This window comes from Conger conger, chromosome 15 (genome assembly GCF_963514075.1).
Source record: "Conger conger chromosome 15, fConCon1.1, whole genome shotgun sequence".
NCBI classification, from domain to species: Eukaryota; Metazoa; Chordata; class Actinopteri; order Anguilliformes; family Congridae; genus Conger; species Conger conger.
The window spans coordinates 22,897,889-22,913,615 of record NC_083774.1 but is presented as its reverse complement, the minus strand read 5'-3'; the positions used below and the strand labels follow the sequence as shown (position 1 = coordinate 22,913,615).

Genomic DNA, 15,727 nt, shown 5'->3' with positions numbered 1-15,727 from the left:
GAGGGGTCGAGATCACAAGCACCCTGTGCCTCTTGGTGCCTCAACAGCTGAACACAGCTGAACATAGGCCTTCCCATCCTGCGCCATGTTTAGGCCAGCCTTCTCCCACTCACGTGCTCTGTATGTTAGGGCAAACATCAATACGGATACTGCTGGCCCTAATGTCTCAACAGTGTTTTTATATCGCTTTTTATATCATTTTAATTCCTTAACCAATATCAATTTATTTTATTAGTTTTTTCTTTGCTTGGAGTCCCTCCAAAACAGAGTGGAAATATGGAGACTGAATGTGTGTTTTTGCTCAGAGAATAGCTAAGCAAAGCCAGTCAGTGCATGTGTGCTGTGCACTAACGATGCAACAGCTGGCATTTAGCCCCTGCTCTGTGATGTACTTTTGTTTTTTGTTGAGCCTGTGGGTGTGCATGCTTTTTTGTTTATTTGTATTTTGTATCTGTTGTGTATTTTTGTTCAGTTGTGAGTGTGTATGTGTGCTTTGGTGAGTATATGTGTGTACTTCAGCGTGTGTGTGCTTTGGTGAGTGTGTATGTGTGCTTTTGAGAGTGTGCGTGTACGTTTGTGAGTGTGTGTGATTTCATGTGTGTACTTCTGTGTGTGTGTGTGTGTGTGTGTGCTTTTTTGTTTATTTGCATTTTGTATCCGTTGTGTATTTCTGTTCAGTTGTGAGCGTGTATGTGTGCTTTTGTCTGTGTGTGTGTGTGTGTGAGCGTGTATGTGTGCTTTTGTGAGTGTGCAGCTTGTGTATGCTGGATCAGAGGTGCTTGCAGCGGCAGAAGATCCTCCTCTCGCTCAGGTTTTCGGGCGGTGGAGAGTGACGGGGAGCAGGAGGTTTTTACTTTTGTTGTTATCATTTGGTTAATTAGGTTGCCAGACCAGGCCATAAAAAGAAAGCCCGCATGGCACGGACACGGTCCGACTTCCTGACCCGCGGTTCAAACCCAGAGGGGGAGGGGGAGTCGGAGGACGATGAGTACGATGAGACCCCCCTGACGCCCCCTCTGTCCCCCAGCCTGCCCCACCCTGAGCAGGACGCAGAGGGGGGCGATGTTCAGGCTTGTCACAGTGACTCCGAAATGGTAATTGTACGGCCCGGGCCCTCGAGCCTTCTCTGGGTTGCCAGATTGACCGAGCGGGGTCTCTCTATTGCTAACCCTTCCGCTCAGCCTCGGTAGAGTCGCAGTACTGACCACCTTGAAATGCTTCAACACGCCCAAGTTCTTTGTCATTTTTTTCCGCTGTACTGTAGATGGGGGAATGCCTTCTGAAAAAAAGCCGGAACTGTGATGGTCTGTGTACGAAAAAAAAAGAATAATAAAAAGATGCAAAACCCTTTCTGTATCTCTTACTCAGTTGCCGCCAGTATCTTGGGGATGTCAGATTGAATACTGTTTTGTTTAAAAAAAATTAAATAAAAAAAGTAGCGTTATAACACTCTTCCAGTGTTATAAATGCACTGTGAATATGGAAGGAGAGGATGGTACAGAAAGGGTCATTGCTGCAGGGTCAGAGGTATTTTCTCTGAATCGGGTTTCTCTACAACCATACAGTTGTTATACATGCAGCTTTGATTGTTAGGAATAGTTTTGTTTAAAGGTCATGAAATCATTAGTTCCAACAGCCAGGACAAGGAAGGCTAGTTTCAGAGGCGCGTTTCCCCTGTAAGCGAGTCACTAGCCCACGTTAACACACTCTGCTCTAGATACTCTGTTCACTGTTCTCGTTTTTGGACGTCCCAGCTCTGGGGCGACTGGGTGGGGGTGGCAATCGGGGGGGGTTGGGGGAGGGAGTGGGACTTCAGGGAGGGTGGTGATGGGGGGGGGGGATTGGACGACCCATCGCATCGTCCCTTTCTTCTGTCATTCATCACCAAGACTGAGAGAGAGAAAGAGAGCGAGCCTCCTGCTTCCAGTCCCAGCCTGGTTAACCACCAATCATTGCATGCTGTAGCCTGTAGCTGCCTTATGGGGGCGCACTCGATCTCCTTCCTTTCCTCACCCTCAGGTCTGCGTGCGGTCCGGGCCCCCCGGCCTCGGAGCTGCCGTGCCACGCTCACCCAGCCTCACCTCTCAGCGCTCATTCATCCATTTTCCACTTCCTCTTTTTTAAGTGCTACCCTTCAAAATTAATGTTGTTATTTTTTTTTATAATTACATGTGCCATAACCTGCTCCTGAAAGATTGTCACTTTATGTTGACCCAGTTAATGTCATGCAAGTATAAATACGACTTAATTAGGCGTGAGCCCTTAATGCATTGCTTTTATTCCAAAGGCCTTAATTTTAATGACAATGCGACAGTGCAGTACACGCAAGCTATAATTACTGTCAAAGCTTCCAAGCCCGGTGTTTGTTTGAGCTTTAGCTAACGTTGTTTCCACTGAAACCTTAAGAGTCTACCTCCGTCAGTTCTGTAGTCATCTATGCCTGCCAGGAGGGCCGGGCCGTGTTGCCATTGAATTCAGCGCACTGCTGTTTTCAGTGAAGTGAAATTCGAGTGTGTTTGTGTGAATGGGATTGGCAGTGGCAGACCTGTGTTTACACTGTACAGATGAAGAGTGACAGGTCAGGTCCCCTGTGTGTCTGTGAGGTTCACTGAGAGCAAGCCATTGCTCTTTAAGAAGGGCACTTTAAAAATAACTCCTGTCCTGTTGTATGCTGCCACCTTCAGGCAAAGAAATGTCCTGCTTCTGTTACCACTGAAGAATACGAAAACGAAATAGTGCATTGTCATTGCACAGTGCTTTCATGAGGAAGTGAGACCGTCAAAGATGGTGTGCCCTTTAACATTGATGTGATAGTTAACAAGAGGTTAGATTAGGAAAGACTTCAGGACGATTATGTGATAAAGTTTCTGAGCGTTCACTGTAATTTATTTGAATTTAGCATTGTCATTTCACACTAGAATTTCTCAGAATTTGAGGATTCTGTCTAACTCTGATATAGTACATGAGAGGTACTATATATTTTGTATGTAGTGTGCTGAAAACAGAATATTTGAGTAGAAACAGACAGAGGTGTTTCGGAGGTGAGGCAGTTCACCCTCAGCAGAGCTCTCAGAAACAGGGCGAAAAGACAGGCAAGGCCCTCCAGGACCCCGGCCCTCTCCCTGAGGCGCTGGCCTGGGCGTGGCCCCCGTTCCTCAGCAGCCCCCCCCCCCCCCCCCCCCCTGCTCGCACTCGGCTGTGTGACCGCTCCGGTTCCTCCGGTTCCCTCTTTTGACGCGCTTTGCCGTCCGTTGATGTTGCAGCCGTCCACGCTCACAGGAGACCAGAAGAAGATGCACAAGACCATGTCCTCCGGAGACCTGGGCAAGGCGGACAGCCTGAGGAAGACGTCTCACACGGACGGGAGGTACGCAGACCGCGGTCTGGTTACGGTCACCCTGAATGTGGATTGTGTCCATTTTTTATTCCTGCTCCCATTAATGCTGACTGTGTGTGTGTTCCTGGCAGGGTGCGGGGGAAGATGCGCTTTTGGGGAAAGACGAAGCAGGGGGATAAGAAGGCCGCAAGAGAGAAGCTGGCCAGTGCAGGGGAGGTGCAGGAGGGAGACCTGGCCGACAGTGGGAGCGTCGGAGATGGTGAGATCCAGGGAGTGTGGGTGTGTTTGTTTGTGTGTGTGTGTGTGTGTGTGTGTGTGTGTGTGTGTGTGTGTGAGAGAGTGAGACAGGGACTTTGTTCATCTGGGCTGTCTGAGCTTGGTAATGCCGAGTGCGTGAGCTTGTGAGTGTGAATGAGTGTATTAGTGGACGTGGGAAAGTGAGTAAATGAGGGTGCTTGCCTGGGCCTGTGAGTGAGAAGGTGCCTCAGGTCTCACCCCAGCCCCTCTCCCAGCAGGACAGGAGCTCATGTCGCCCCCCCGCAGCCCGGACCTGGCCACGGAGAGGGGGAAGGAGTTTAAGGAGAACAAGGAGCCCTCTCCGCGGGTGAAGCGCCGGCGCAGTGTGAAGATCAGCAGCGTGGCCCTGGAGCCGGCCCAGTGGCAGAACGACCTGCTGCCCATCCTCACCAGCGCCGGGGACTACAAGAGCATGAACGAGTTCCTCATGAAGAAGGTGACTGACCACGCTCAGCCCGTTCACTGGCTGATGGGTGCCCTGTGCCTCATTTCATGAGCCCCTCTCCATGATATCTCGGTAACAAACTTTTTGTTTGACATTAACATGGATTCTCGTTTTTTAATGGTTGTTTGTTTTGTCCTGTAGATCAATGACCTGGATACTGACGACTGTAAGAAGGACACCTTGGTGGACGTGGTGTTTAAGAAGGCACTCAAGGAGTTCCGTTTGAACATTTTCAACTCCTACTCTACTGCTCTGGCGGTGAGTATCACAGGGGCAGGCCGGTTGTTGTTTTTTGGGCTGACATTACACATTCGGAGGGTAACGGTAAAAGTGCAAACATGACAGTGGAGGCAGGGAGCAGAACTGGTGACCAGTCATCAGTGTCACAGCCAACAGGAACAGTCAGTGCTGAAACCTACAACAGCGCATTAAGTGCCGTAGTGGGTGTGAGAGATAATTGGCAGGGATTGCACGCCCTCTAGTTGTCAGTGCGTAACCTCTGTGCTGAGTCAGTGCCGTTCCTTGGGTCTCCTGGGGCAGATGGACGACGGAAAGAGCATCCGCTACAAGGACCTGTACGCGCTGTTCGAGCACATCCTGGAGAAGAACATGCGCCTGGAGCAGCGGGACTGGAGCGAGTCACCCGTCAAGGTCTGGGTCAACACCTTCAAGGTCTTCCTGGACGAGTTCATGACCGAGTACAAGCCCTTGGACAGCACCCTCAGCCGGGTGAGAACCCGCCCCCCCCTCCCCCCCTCCCGCCTGGAGGGCTTTAGCCCTGGACTCTGCTGAATGTAGGGTGTAGAGAGCCTCGCTCACTGTGTCCGTCTGTCCTTCCCTCCTCTTGCAGGCACCCAAACCCGACCGCAAGAAGAGAAGGAAAAAGGACTCCGATATTGTGAGTACAGTGATGCAGCTCCTTGGCGTTCACTGGGTTTCAATTCAGATTTCCACACATTTCAATGCCCGTCAGATTGTGATTCCCTGGTAGGGCATGTGATGTCATTTGGAAGCTCAACAAATGCAGGTAGTATGAGGTTTTGGTTGCCTTGGGCATTGCCAGTAAATGTGCCAGTAAACTGTCCAAATGGAGACATTAAATAGTGGTGGCAGTGAGAGCCTTATTTGGAGAGAGGTATTCCCACTGACCCTTACAGAGAGCATGTGGGGGACTTTGGCATGTGTGTCAATTCAGGAAACCAAAAGTCCTCTGAGCTCTCGACTCAGTGTTGCATCTCTTCAAAGGAGCATCTCTTTCCATCCCTGCCTCTAGCTCTATCAAAAACAAACATGACATTCACCAGACCCAAAATATGAACTGCAAGCTGCCTGTCTCTCTGTCGCCCCCTGCAGGTGGAGGAGCACAATGGCCACATCTTCAAGTCCACGCAGTACAGCATCCCCACCTACTGCGAGTTCTGCTCCTCCCTCATCTGGATGATGGACCGGGCCTGTGTGTGCAAGCGTGAGTCTGCGTCCTCCAGCTGCGACCTTTAAACAGAACCTCCTGCAGCTCTGAGGGCTCTCAGCTGGACTCTTCGCCCCTCATTTTGGGGCTGTTTCTGGGCATCCTCTGATGCCTCAGGTCACTTTTCCTCCCTCAGTCCCGAGAGTCCACTGACAGGGAAAGAACAGCTGAAGCATTCTTTCCAGTGGCGTGGAAGACCATGCCTGATGGCCTGTTCTGTCTTTGTATGATGCAGCAGAGATGAGGGTGGGTGCTTTGGACACCTTGTGGATGTGTGTTGACAGTCTGTCTGTGTTCTCTCTAGTGTGTCGCTACGCCTGCCACAGGAAGTGCTGCCTGAAGATGACCTCCAAGTGCAGTAAGAAGGTAGGACTCCTCTTCCAAAATGCATTTCACTTATTTCAGTTAAATATTAGCTTTTGGCCCAAACGGGGAGCAAGTCACTGTCATCACAATCAGTGTGCGATTGTGCTGAAGACACTTGTTTGAAATATTGATTTCCTGTGACTTTGCTGAGATTAGGTTCCAGTATCCCACATAGAGGCAAGGATTCTAAACTGCTGTCTGTCCGTCTGTCCCCTGTGTCCTTGTGTCTTCTTTGGAGCAGTACGACCCCGAGCTGTCCTCCAGGCAGTTTGGGGTGGAGGTGTCCCGTCTGACCAATGACGAGAGGGCGGTGCCCCTGGTGGTTGAGAAGCTCATTAACTACATCGAGATGCACGGCCTCTACACGGAGGGCATTTACAGGAAGTCCGGCTCCACCAATAAGATCAAGGAGCTGAAGCAGGGACTGGATACAGGTACACTGATCATCATTGGTTTACAGTACATAACACTGCTTCAAGCATTTGATTTGAGGATGACTTGCTCAGCGCACATATAATTCACACATTATGCATTTATGTATGTGGACATTAGCAACGTGATTGTCATAATCTGAAATTGTCTTGTAGCTTGAGGTGTGATTAGGGTAAAGTTTTGCCTGATGTTTCTCTTTTCTGTTCCTCTCCTTCAGATGTAAACAACATGAACCTGGATGACTACAACATCCATGTCATTGCCAGTGTTTTTAAACAGTGGCTGCGGGATTTGCCAAATCCACTCATGACGTTTGAGCTGTATGAGGAATTCCTTCGAGCAATGGGTAAGTCTCTTCCGTGGTTAACATGCCCAGGGAATATGTACAACAGCTTGTGTAGTTTAGGCTGATTGTGTGGTTTATGTATAAATATTATGTATTATTATTTGACTATTCTTAGTGTTTTAGTTGCCAAAACTGTGTTATTGCTACTTCTTGGTCAGTTTATCTGATTAATCCACAAGGGTTCATTTATGTGATCATTCCAGCACTTGGAACGATACTTCCCTCTAGGGTTTTCAGCAGACTTGCTACTATGATTTACACTTTATTGTACGTTCCTCTGCATAAGAGTGTCTGCCAAACGACTGTAATGTAATGTAATGTGTGGTGCTGCGTCTCCAGGCTCTCATGACAAGAAGGAGGTGATTCGAGCGGTGTACTCCGTGATCGACCAGCTCAGCAGAATGCACCTCTGCACCCTGGAGCGCCTGGTCTTTCACCTGGTCAGGTGAGGGTCGGGAAAAGGGGCCTTTTCAGGATGGCCCTGTCGTGTGGTCTGTATGGCTGTATGCTGTGTGTGTGGCACTGGCTAACGGTTTCCCATGGTGCTTTGCAGGATCGCCCTGCAGGAGGAGACGAACCGCATGTCTGCCAATGCCTTGGCCATCGTGTTTGCCCCCTGCATCCTGCGCTGCCCCGACACCATCGACCCCCTGCAGAGCGTGCAGGACATCGGCAAGACCACGGCGTAAGAGTGCCCTGCGTAACCGGCTACTGCGCATCCGACTGCCGCGTAACCCACTGTGTTACTGACCACATTACTGCTGCCTTACACTGGCTGAACTGGGAGCTCACCTCTAACTCTGGAACTCTGAAACTCCATATTAACGCTAACTCGCACTATAACTGCATTGCATTAGACCTGACCAACAGCACTCTTATTGTGACAGTGTAGAACTGACCACCAACGCTAACTGTTTAATATAAAACTGACCACCAACTAACAGTCTCTCTCTCTCTCTCATCCCTCCATCTCCAGGTGTGTGGAGCTGATCATCGGCGAGCAGATGAATAAATACAAGGCCAGGCTGAAGGACATCAACAGCTTGGAGTTTGCAGAGAACAAAGCCAAGAGCAGGCTGACCCTGATCCGCAGGTCCATGGTAAGGCTGTCCGGACGAGGGTGTAAAGAGACACGCACTGAGCGCGCTCAGCATCAGAGTGTTGTCAAAGGCACCCGCCACTGTTGTAGATCTATGATATCTTCTGGCTTAACACTGTAATCTTGATTGGACTGAAGTAGATCAAGCAGATTTTCTCATCCAGGGTAGTTTACGTATGTTTGTAGTCATGTATATAGTTTATAAATATATGTTTGTAAATTATTGAAATGTCATGTATAGTTTGTATAGGAAGCACTGTTGGCCACGGGGAGCTCAGCTTGCACCGCTGTCAGTGCAGAACAGAGGTGTCCAGGAAACCGATTTCTCCCAGCATTCCTGACTGATTTCTCTGTTCATTTCTGGGTGCTGGGTTCTCTAGCTGTTACTATTTCCTTTATTTGTGGCAGTAGTGGATTGAGCCCTTAACTCCCCTTCCCTGCTAATACCTCTAACCCCCCTGCATCCCACTGCTCCCACCATCATGACCTCTCGGTGACCTGCACCCACATTCTCCCCGTGCAAAGAGTCGGCTGACCAAGATAACAGTCTTCACTTCCTCCAAACTATTCTTACACCACTGGTTACTTGGTGTTTGAATATTGGATTGTAGTCATGCAGTTGCTAGTATTTTATGTCTACATTTGTGTGTGCAGTTTCCCTTTATAACAGTACACAAGTGCCAAAGGGAGAAATTTAGCATGCATTCCACAAAGATATCAGGGATATTTTGGCCCTCATGAGTCTCAGTGGGGGAGCTGTCCAGCTGAAGACCACATTTGGAAGGAGGGAAGACTCGTCCCATCCGCTCCCCAGACTTCAGGATCCCTCGACTGTTGCTCTCTTCCATTCTTTCAGTTCCCAATAGCTGCTGCTCTCCACTAAGCCTGTTTTCTCCTCCCCCCTCCCCCATTCCTCTCCTGATCCAGAAACCCGTACTAATCGCTGTTAGATTTATGAGCATAACCCGCAGTGCCATCCCGGTACGTATACTCCACCTAACCCCGCCCATCCTTCCTGTGGCACCATCACCCATCATGCCCCTGCGTCCGTCGCCCTGCCATGCCTCGTGTAGCGCCATGCGTCTCCTCCATGTTCACTCCACCACCTCGGTCTCGGCCCGACCCCGACCCCACCCACAGCGCCTGCGTGCTGCTTCCGTCAGGCCTGTCTGCACAGGAGCGTGTGCAGTCTCTCTGCCCGTCTGCAGCCCTCCTCAGCCCTCCTCAGCCAGGCCCTGAGCTCTGCTCTCTCAGCTGAAGCTGCTGGACACAGGCGCAGGGCTTAGCATCACATTGTGGTGTATAGTACTGGTGAATGATGACCAGTGAGATCCCGAGCTTTCTCTGCCAGCCTGCATGCAGTAACCCGCAGTCCTGCAGAAACAGCATCTGAGCCCCACTTCACACTTCATCAGTGTCCCGCTCTCTCCCGCTCTTTCTTCTGTTCTGTTTTCTCGTCTCTGTCATTGTTAGACTTGTGCAATGTATATATATTTTATATAGGTAGTTAGTCAGCTGAATTGTCACATAGTGGTCTATTGGCATCAACTTTTTGCCTAAAGGCAAAATCGAATGTTGGGTGAATTTTAGAAGTCAGTGATTTTGTATTCAGTGACCTCCCACATACACAGTGTGTGTATATGTGTGTGTTTGTTTGTGGGGCCTTACGATGTACATATGTACAAGGACATTTTTGGATACAGTCTCTGTGCAGACTCCCCGTCTCCAGGGTTGTGTGCATTTATAAAGCTGGGTATTGTCTGAGGGCATCAGGTTACACTGCCTGCCAAAGGAGACGACTGCAGTGCCTGGCCTAGGGTTCTGTCCTACTGCCTTCTGATGCAGCAGGAACATGAATAGCTGAATAGTGCTGCCTCCTGCTGTTTGGGTATTAATCTCACTAGCGTGAGGCCGCATTTCTATTTCCACCTGTAGTTGTCCAAAAGCTGTTGGTTTGTGGTCAGGTCATTGTGGGCACTGTCACCGGGGTAACCCAGCATGTTCTCCGTGTGTGGGTTACATGTGTCTCATGCTGTCTGTCTGGTCTCTTCCCATCCAAACTCCGCCTTGTGGTTTAAACTGAAGGGCTCCCCCTCCCTCTCACCCTACTAATCTTTGCTGTTTTATTTCGTTTCTTTGCTTTTCTGTTCTGAAACATGCAGCCAAGCGCCGCTAAAAAGGTAATTCGCGTGAAGCCCTGTCGCTGGTTTCCTGTAGTGACAGGACTGCATGAGAGCAGTAGGGAGTGTGTAACTCTAACTCCACACCCCCTCCTGTCAGTCAGCTAAAAAAACACACTGCTATTTAAAATGGTTCCTCATTGAACATGCCTAACCCTCATAAAGAGCGGAAGAGTGCAGCCCTGTCATTACAGACCGTGGCGCGTCCTGTGGCTGTCTCTGGTCTTTGTGTGAAAGTGCCATAAGCTCTGTGGCATAGAGGCTTGCTGTGTTGGTCTGTTACATTTCATCCATGTGATTCCATGCCTGACGGGTCTGGAGAAAGTGTTGGATGTTGTGATGTGCGTCGCTCTCGCAGGGTCCTCACACGGCCAGGTGTTCAGCGCTGCTTCAGCATCGTGGTTAATGCGGGGTTAAGGGTGGGGTCAGGGTGTGAGGTGCATCTTGGGAGCCATATGACGGGGGGGGGGGAAGAGGAGTCTCTGAACGTGAAGCAGATACTGAACACTGGCAGTTGAGCATCCCAGTCCTGCACATGTAACGCCTGTATTCTGGTCTATTGGATCACAAATACAGAAATGCTGTACATAACAAGCCTGTGAACACGTATGTGCGTGTGTGTGTGCGCGTGTGTGTGCGGCAGGGTAAGGGGCGCCTGCGCAGGACCAGCTACCACACGCCCTCGCCGCCCATCAGCCCGCGGTTGCCCTCGGTGACGGACGTGGTGGAGGAGAGCGCGGGCGAGGAGGCGGGCGAGGACCCGGCGCTGTCGGAGCAGCAGCAGGTGGCCATGCAGCAGGAGGAGAGGGTGCTCACCGAGCAGATCGAGAGTCTGCAGAAGGAGAAGTGAGTGCTGCCACGTCTGTGTGTGACTCTGTACGGTCTGTGTGTGTGAGACTCTATGCTGTGGGTCTGTGTGTGACTATACGGTCTGTGTGTGACTCTGTATGGTCTCTGTGTGTGTGGGTCTGTGTGTGTGAGACTCTCTACAGTAGGTCTGTCTCTGGGCCTGTGTGTGTGTGTGACACTGTGGGTCTGTGTGTGACTCTGTGGATTCTTTGTTTTCAGGGAGGAGCTGACATTTGAGATTTTGACCCTGGAGCCCCGGGCTTCTGATGATGAGACCCTTGAGTCTGAGGCGTCCATCGGCACAGCGGACAGCTCAGAGAACCTGAATGTGGACTCAGAAGGGGCCACCTCTGACTTCTCTGGTGAGACTGTGTGTGTGTGTGTTTGAGTATGTGTTTGTGTGTCGCAATACAGTTTTATTTAATTTAGTTAAAAAGGTACTATATAGTGTCATTCCATCACTTACGGTGTCATCCATCAGCATGGGAAAAGCCAAATAACCGTTATGGCCTGGGCATGGATGGCTACTGAAGGTACAAATGTATTAATGATGGGTCTTTGTCCCAAACATTATGGAGGGTGCGTGTATCTGCTCACTCTGCGACCCTGTTTCAGAGAGAGCGCCGGCGCAGGCTGCCGCTCGGCCCAAGCGGTCGGAGGGGAAGAGCAGACGCACCCTGAGGAGGCAGCCGGACTCCCTGGACTCCGTGGACTCGGTCTCCACCGTCTCCTCCGTGTCCTCCGCCTCCTACCTGCCCTCCGCCTCTTCCGCCTCCTACCTGCCATCCGGCACGGCCGCCCGCCGCTTCCGGTACCGCTCAAACTCTCCCTCCGCGGGCCCGTACCGGTCCGGCACGCTCGGCGACAGCCAGGACGGGCCGGAGCCGGAGCCCGAGGACCGGGCCCAGTACAGCAGCCGCGGGACCTACAACCCGGAGAAGGGCCGGCAGAAGCTGAAGGCCACCAAGAGCTCGCCCCAGCGGCCCCGCGACCCCCCCGAGGCCAGCGGCCGCAAGAGGGAGCCCGACTTCAGCTCGCCCAAGCAGCTGGTGCTGTACGGCAGCAACGAGTTCATGGTGTGAGAGGGAGAGCCGGCACCCCATCCCGCACGCTCCTCCCCCCCGCCACGCCACGTCCCGCCTCCAGCCCCCTCCTGCCCCGCCCCTGTGCCAAGAAGGGGCGGGGCTACCTCACCGCTTTTCCCATCCCCGTCCACGTGCGCTCGGAGCGGTGGAGACCCAGCCGGAGGGTCTGAGGGAAGGGGCCCCGCCCGGACTTCGGCGGCCGAGCTCCCCGTCCTGCCGGGGGGGTTCAGGGGGGCGGCCCACGGGGGAGGCGCGGCCCGAAGGCGGAGAAAAGGGAAGACGGATGCTGGGGGGCGACCCGCCTGGAGCGAGAGACGCCCAGCAGCTGACGGGGCCTGCGGCTCCAGCCAATGGGAGAGAGGGAGGCGGCCGCCAGATCCGCCAGCTGTTCAAACTCCATGAACTGAAGCTTAATGGACTGGCTGCTTTGAGGTTTACAGAACATAACAGACCAGTGCGGCAGCATGCTCCATAATTACAGCTTTGGTTTATGTTTTTATGTTTGTTTTCTATCCCCCAACTTAATAGATTTTAATAATGTGGAATATATAAAGCTATATAAATATATTAAGGACTATAAGAAGTGTATAAAGCCAGGACACCAGTGACTGTTGGGTAGTTAAAGTCAAATATTTATATCTGTCACTAGTCAAGAGTATTTTGTCGAGAAATGTGTGGGGTTGGCTTCTGGTCATGTGTGTTTTTTGCTCTTTTTTGTTTTGTTTTGTTTTTTTGTGAAAAACCACTTTGTGTGCACAGAGTTTGTGCTGCTTTTTTGACGAAAATATGGCCATGAAAGGGACCAGCTTAGCTGGCATCTCACAGCCAGGGTGACCCCAGCTAAGTAACCGTTGTCATTATGTAACACTCACCGTCTGACCGCCATACTAAATGTAAGGTAATGCACGTAGTTAACCAAATGCCTTTTCCCCCACGCCCTTGTGTGGATATGTGTTTCTCCGAAACCCATTCTTTCTGTGAGAAATCAGTGTTAAACTAAAAGTAACCAAACAAGGACTTGAATTTCTTTTATGTCTCTTTATTATTATTATTATTATTATTATTATTATTATTATTATTAGTCTGATTATCATTGTCACAGTTATCATTGTTATTGTTATTATTTGTAAGGTTGTAGCAGTTTAGTGCTAATGACGGCCCCTCTCCCTGGGGGAGGGATGTGGTTCTGGACATGGGGCGGTCAGTAGTCCTTGACGGCTGGCTCATTCGAGCTTTGACCGTCTGCGTATTCCTGCCAGGCCAGAAGGAGAGTCCACAATCCAGCCATAGCTGTCGGCGACCAGGTGCTGCCCAACCCCTATTTCCTGATGCTAAATAATCCAAACCCCCCTGAAGAAGTGGCCTGGGGCAGCTTTTTTTATGAAGTGATGATGTTCACGAGGGGCCCGGTTTGGCTGGCTGTCCAGAGTGGCTAACTAGGTGTCTCCCGTGGGAGTGTACAGTGTGCATTTCTGAAGAAAGCACAAGTATTTAAGCTAGGCTGGCACCTGGGCCGTCGCCATTGTTTTATTGTGTCCTTAAAGTGGAATGTGGGCTAACTCTACTTGTGGGCCTCAGTGTCCGCAGAGCATTATCGTGTGAACAGAAGGTGCAGCTTGTTGAATTCGGTTGCTAATTGGTGGGGTAGCATTTAGCATCGCCAAACTCCAGGTGCTCTGCCCTCCACACCTGTTCCTCGTGCCCTTTGCCCTCTTCTGAGCAGAGCTGAGACAGGGTTCAGAGGTTTTGGGGAGAAACCCAGCTGTTGAAGCCACAGCCAAGCCTAGCAAAACTGTCAATCACTTTTGGACCAGTTTTGAAAGTTGGCCTTCTCAGATGTATTTAGAAGCAAAGAAAATTCTCGTGGGACAAGTGTCAAGGTTTTCAGTGCCACGGGCTGAATTTAAACCCATGGAGCAGGTCTGTGTGTATATTTAGGAGGCTTACACCCACAGCATGTCCCTCTGGTTCAGGGGCACTCTCTCTGTCCCTGGCCCCTCCTCTGGCCCTCCAGAGCAGTGCAGAAAATAACTGTGCAGCACGTGTCTGTTTTGCTGAATTCAAGTTTAAGCTAAGCAAAAACAATCCCACAATCAGCCGCAGTGAGCCAAATTTAATTTTAAAGGAAACTACATCAGGTACATAGTGGCACACACCAAATTAGAATGCTTTTGGGTGTATTCGGCAACATTCGCATATGTACACCATTTCTGGTACAGCAACTGTTTATGTGAAACACCAAAGTATGCAGGTAAAATATCTGCATATAAATGTCAAATTCAGCTAGCATCACTGATGTAGAGTGAACAAAGCTCTTTATGTTTCTTTGAAATATTTTTTCATGTTCCCTGTAAAATACGTAACAGCCTGAGAAGTCTGTTGAGCACATATTGTGAAATATATGTCATTGAAACATTCGTTCTGACACGTATAAAGGGGCCATTTGGTTGTGTGGGATTACCACCGTTGGGATAAACCAAAGCTTTTCTACGTTTCCCTGACATGGCTACACGTGATTTATGCACTATCACAGTCTGTTGGAGAAATCAACCAGGACCCTTTGGGACATTTGACTCAATGACACATTAAAACTTCTACAAACACATTCTTCACCTTAGTTTCATTATATCCCACAGTAGGTCGAGATATAGGGTGAAAAGGTAACAATTCTGGCTTGTATGTAATAAAACAGCAGTTCACGGCATAGACCAATATATATCCTCTATATAATGCTAACAGTATATTGTTGTCCTGCATTTTGAATTTAAATGGACCCTGCTTAAGAGGGGTGGGGGGGGGTCTTGACTTCTTGGCATTTTCATCCATGGTAATCTCTGGGGGGCAGTGGAAGCCTTAGTCACACAGTTTTATATGAAACACCTGCTTGCTGCTTGTGGCTCACATCTGTCAATCACACCCTGACTGCAGCATGGATTACACTCCGCTCTACGTAAAGACCAGTCAAACTGTACTGTTTTTGTTGTTATCGTTGTTCCTGTGGTCTCAGGCTACAACGCTGTAGACTCGCTCGTTGCAGTGTGAGGAGGGTGGGGCGGTCTGCTCCTCCCCGCTCCACTGTAAGTGCTGTCTGCAGCCACCCCGTTCCCCCCCCTGCTGGTGTGGGGGAGGGGCCCGGAGGGTGACCAATAATCCGCCCAAAATTAGTTAAACACCTCCTACCTGCCTAATGAAAGCTGGCATTGGTTCCCAAAGGTTTGTCATTGTTCTTGGCATCCTGCAAAAGTGAATGTACTAATCACTGGAAAAGGCATGCTCTGCTATTTTATATATAGTAATTTATGATTATGCTAAGGAGTGTAAATTTGAATATGTACCTCTTGTAAAAAAGGATATATTATCCTGTGTATGCTATATGTATGTATATGTATACATATACATATATGTATATGTATACGTATGTATTAGTAATCATGTTTTTTGTTTTAACTGGCCACATCGCCTGTAAGATTGTGCAGAATGACCCAATCTGATTTGAGCTTTGTATTTCAGTGTGCGCTGTTCTGGACACAGTCGTATGTATAAAGTGCAATTTGTGTAATATTTCTTAAAAAAATGAAAAACCTAAAAAAATATATGTCTATGGCTGTAAAAACAAGTTTATGAACAAATAATCATCCGCTTATTAAAAAGCAAACCTGGAACAAAATTTAGAGAAGAGCGTCATATCTTATTGATCTTTGATTGGATTTTTTTTTCTTCTTTTTCATTGCACAGAATTGAAATTGGGTTTTACGATTTAACTACGTTTGTAATAGTTTAGTAAAGTAATAGTTAAGTGTTTCACTGCTTACAGTAGCTTTAC

The 15,727-nt window shown here is 49.6% G+C and overlaps 1 protein-coding gene across 6 annotated transcripts in view; it reads left to right on the top strand.

The window, feature by feature from the left end:
• The window catches only part of LOC133110948 (unconventional myosin-IXAa-like), a 146,352-nt gene extending 130,781 nt beyond the window's left edge, over positions 1-15,571 (top strand). For 3 of the 6 annotated variants that reach the window (XM_061221074.1, XM_061221075.1, XM_061221072.1), the window contains 17 exons: positions 882-1,094; positions 3,264-3,367; positions 3,469-3,596; positions 3,850-4,070; positions 4,221-4,337; positions 4,620-4,808; positions 4,930-4,977; positions 5,433-5,544; positions 5,852-5,913; positions 6,155-6,347; positions 6,563-6,691; positions 7,031-7,136; positions 7,245-7,376; positions 7,668-7,791; positions 10,614-10,816; positions 11,039-11,181; positions 11,435-15,571. In XM_061221074.1, coding sequence (XP_061077058.1) covers positions 882-1,094; positions 3,264-3,367; positions 3,469-3,596; positions 3,850-4,070; positions 4,221-4,337; positions 4,620-4,808; positions 4,930-4,977; positions 5,433-5,544; positions 5,852-5,913; positions 6,155-6,347; positions 6,563-6,691; positions 7,031-7,136; positions 7,245-7,376; positions 7,668-7,791; positions 10,614-10,816; positions 11,039-11,181; positions 11,435-11,901 — 2,691 coding nt within the window. In that variant the 3' untranslated portion in view covers positions 11,902-15,571. Of the gene's footprint in view, positions 1-881; positions 1,095-3,263; positions 3,368-3,468; positions 3,597-3,849; positions 4,071-4,220; positions 4,338-4,619; positions 4,809-4,929; positions 4,978-5,432; positions 5,545-5,851; positions 5,914-6,154; positions 6,348-6,562; positions 6,692-7,030; positions 7,137-7,244; positions 7,377-7,667; positions 7,792-8,717; positions 8,772-9,952; positions 9,971-10,613; positions 10,817-11,038; positions 11,182-11,434 lie in introns of all 6 variants that reach the window. The other 3 variants (XM_061221077.1, XM_061221073.1, XM_061221076.1) reach the window with 3 other exon arrangements.
• The last annotated feature ends 156 nt before the right edge of the window (positions 15,572-15,727 follow it).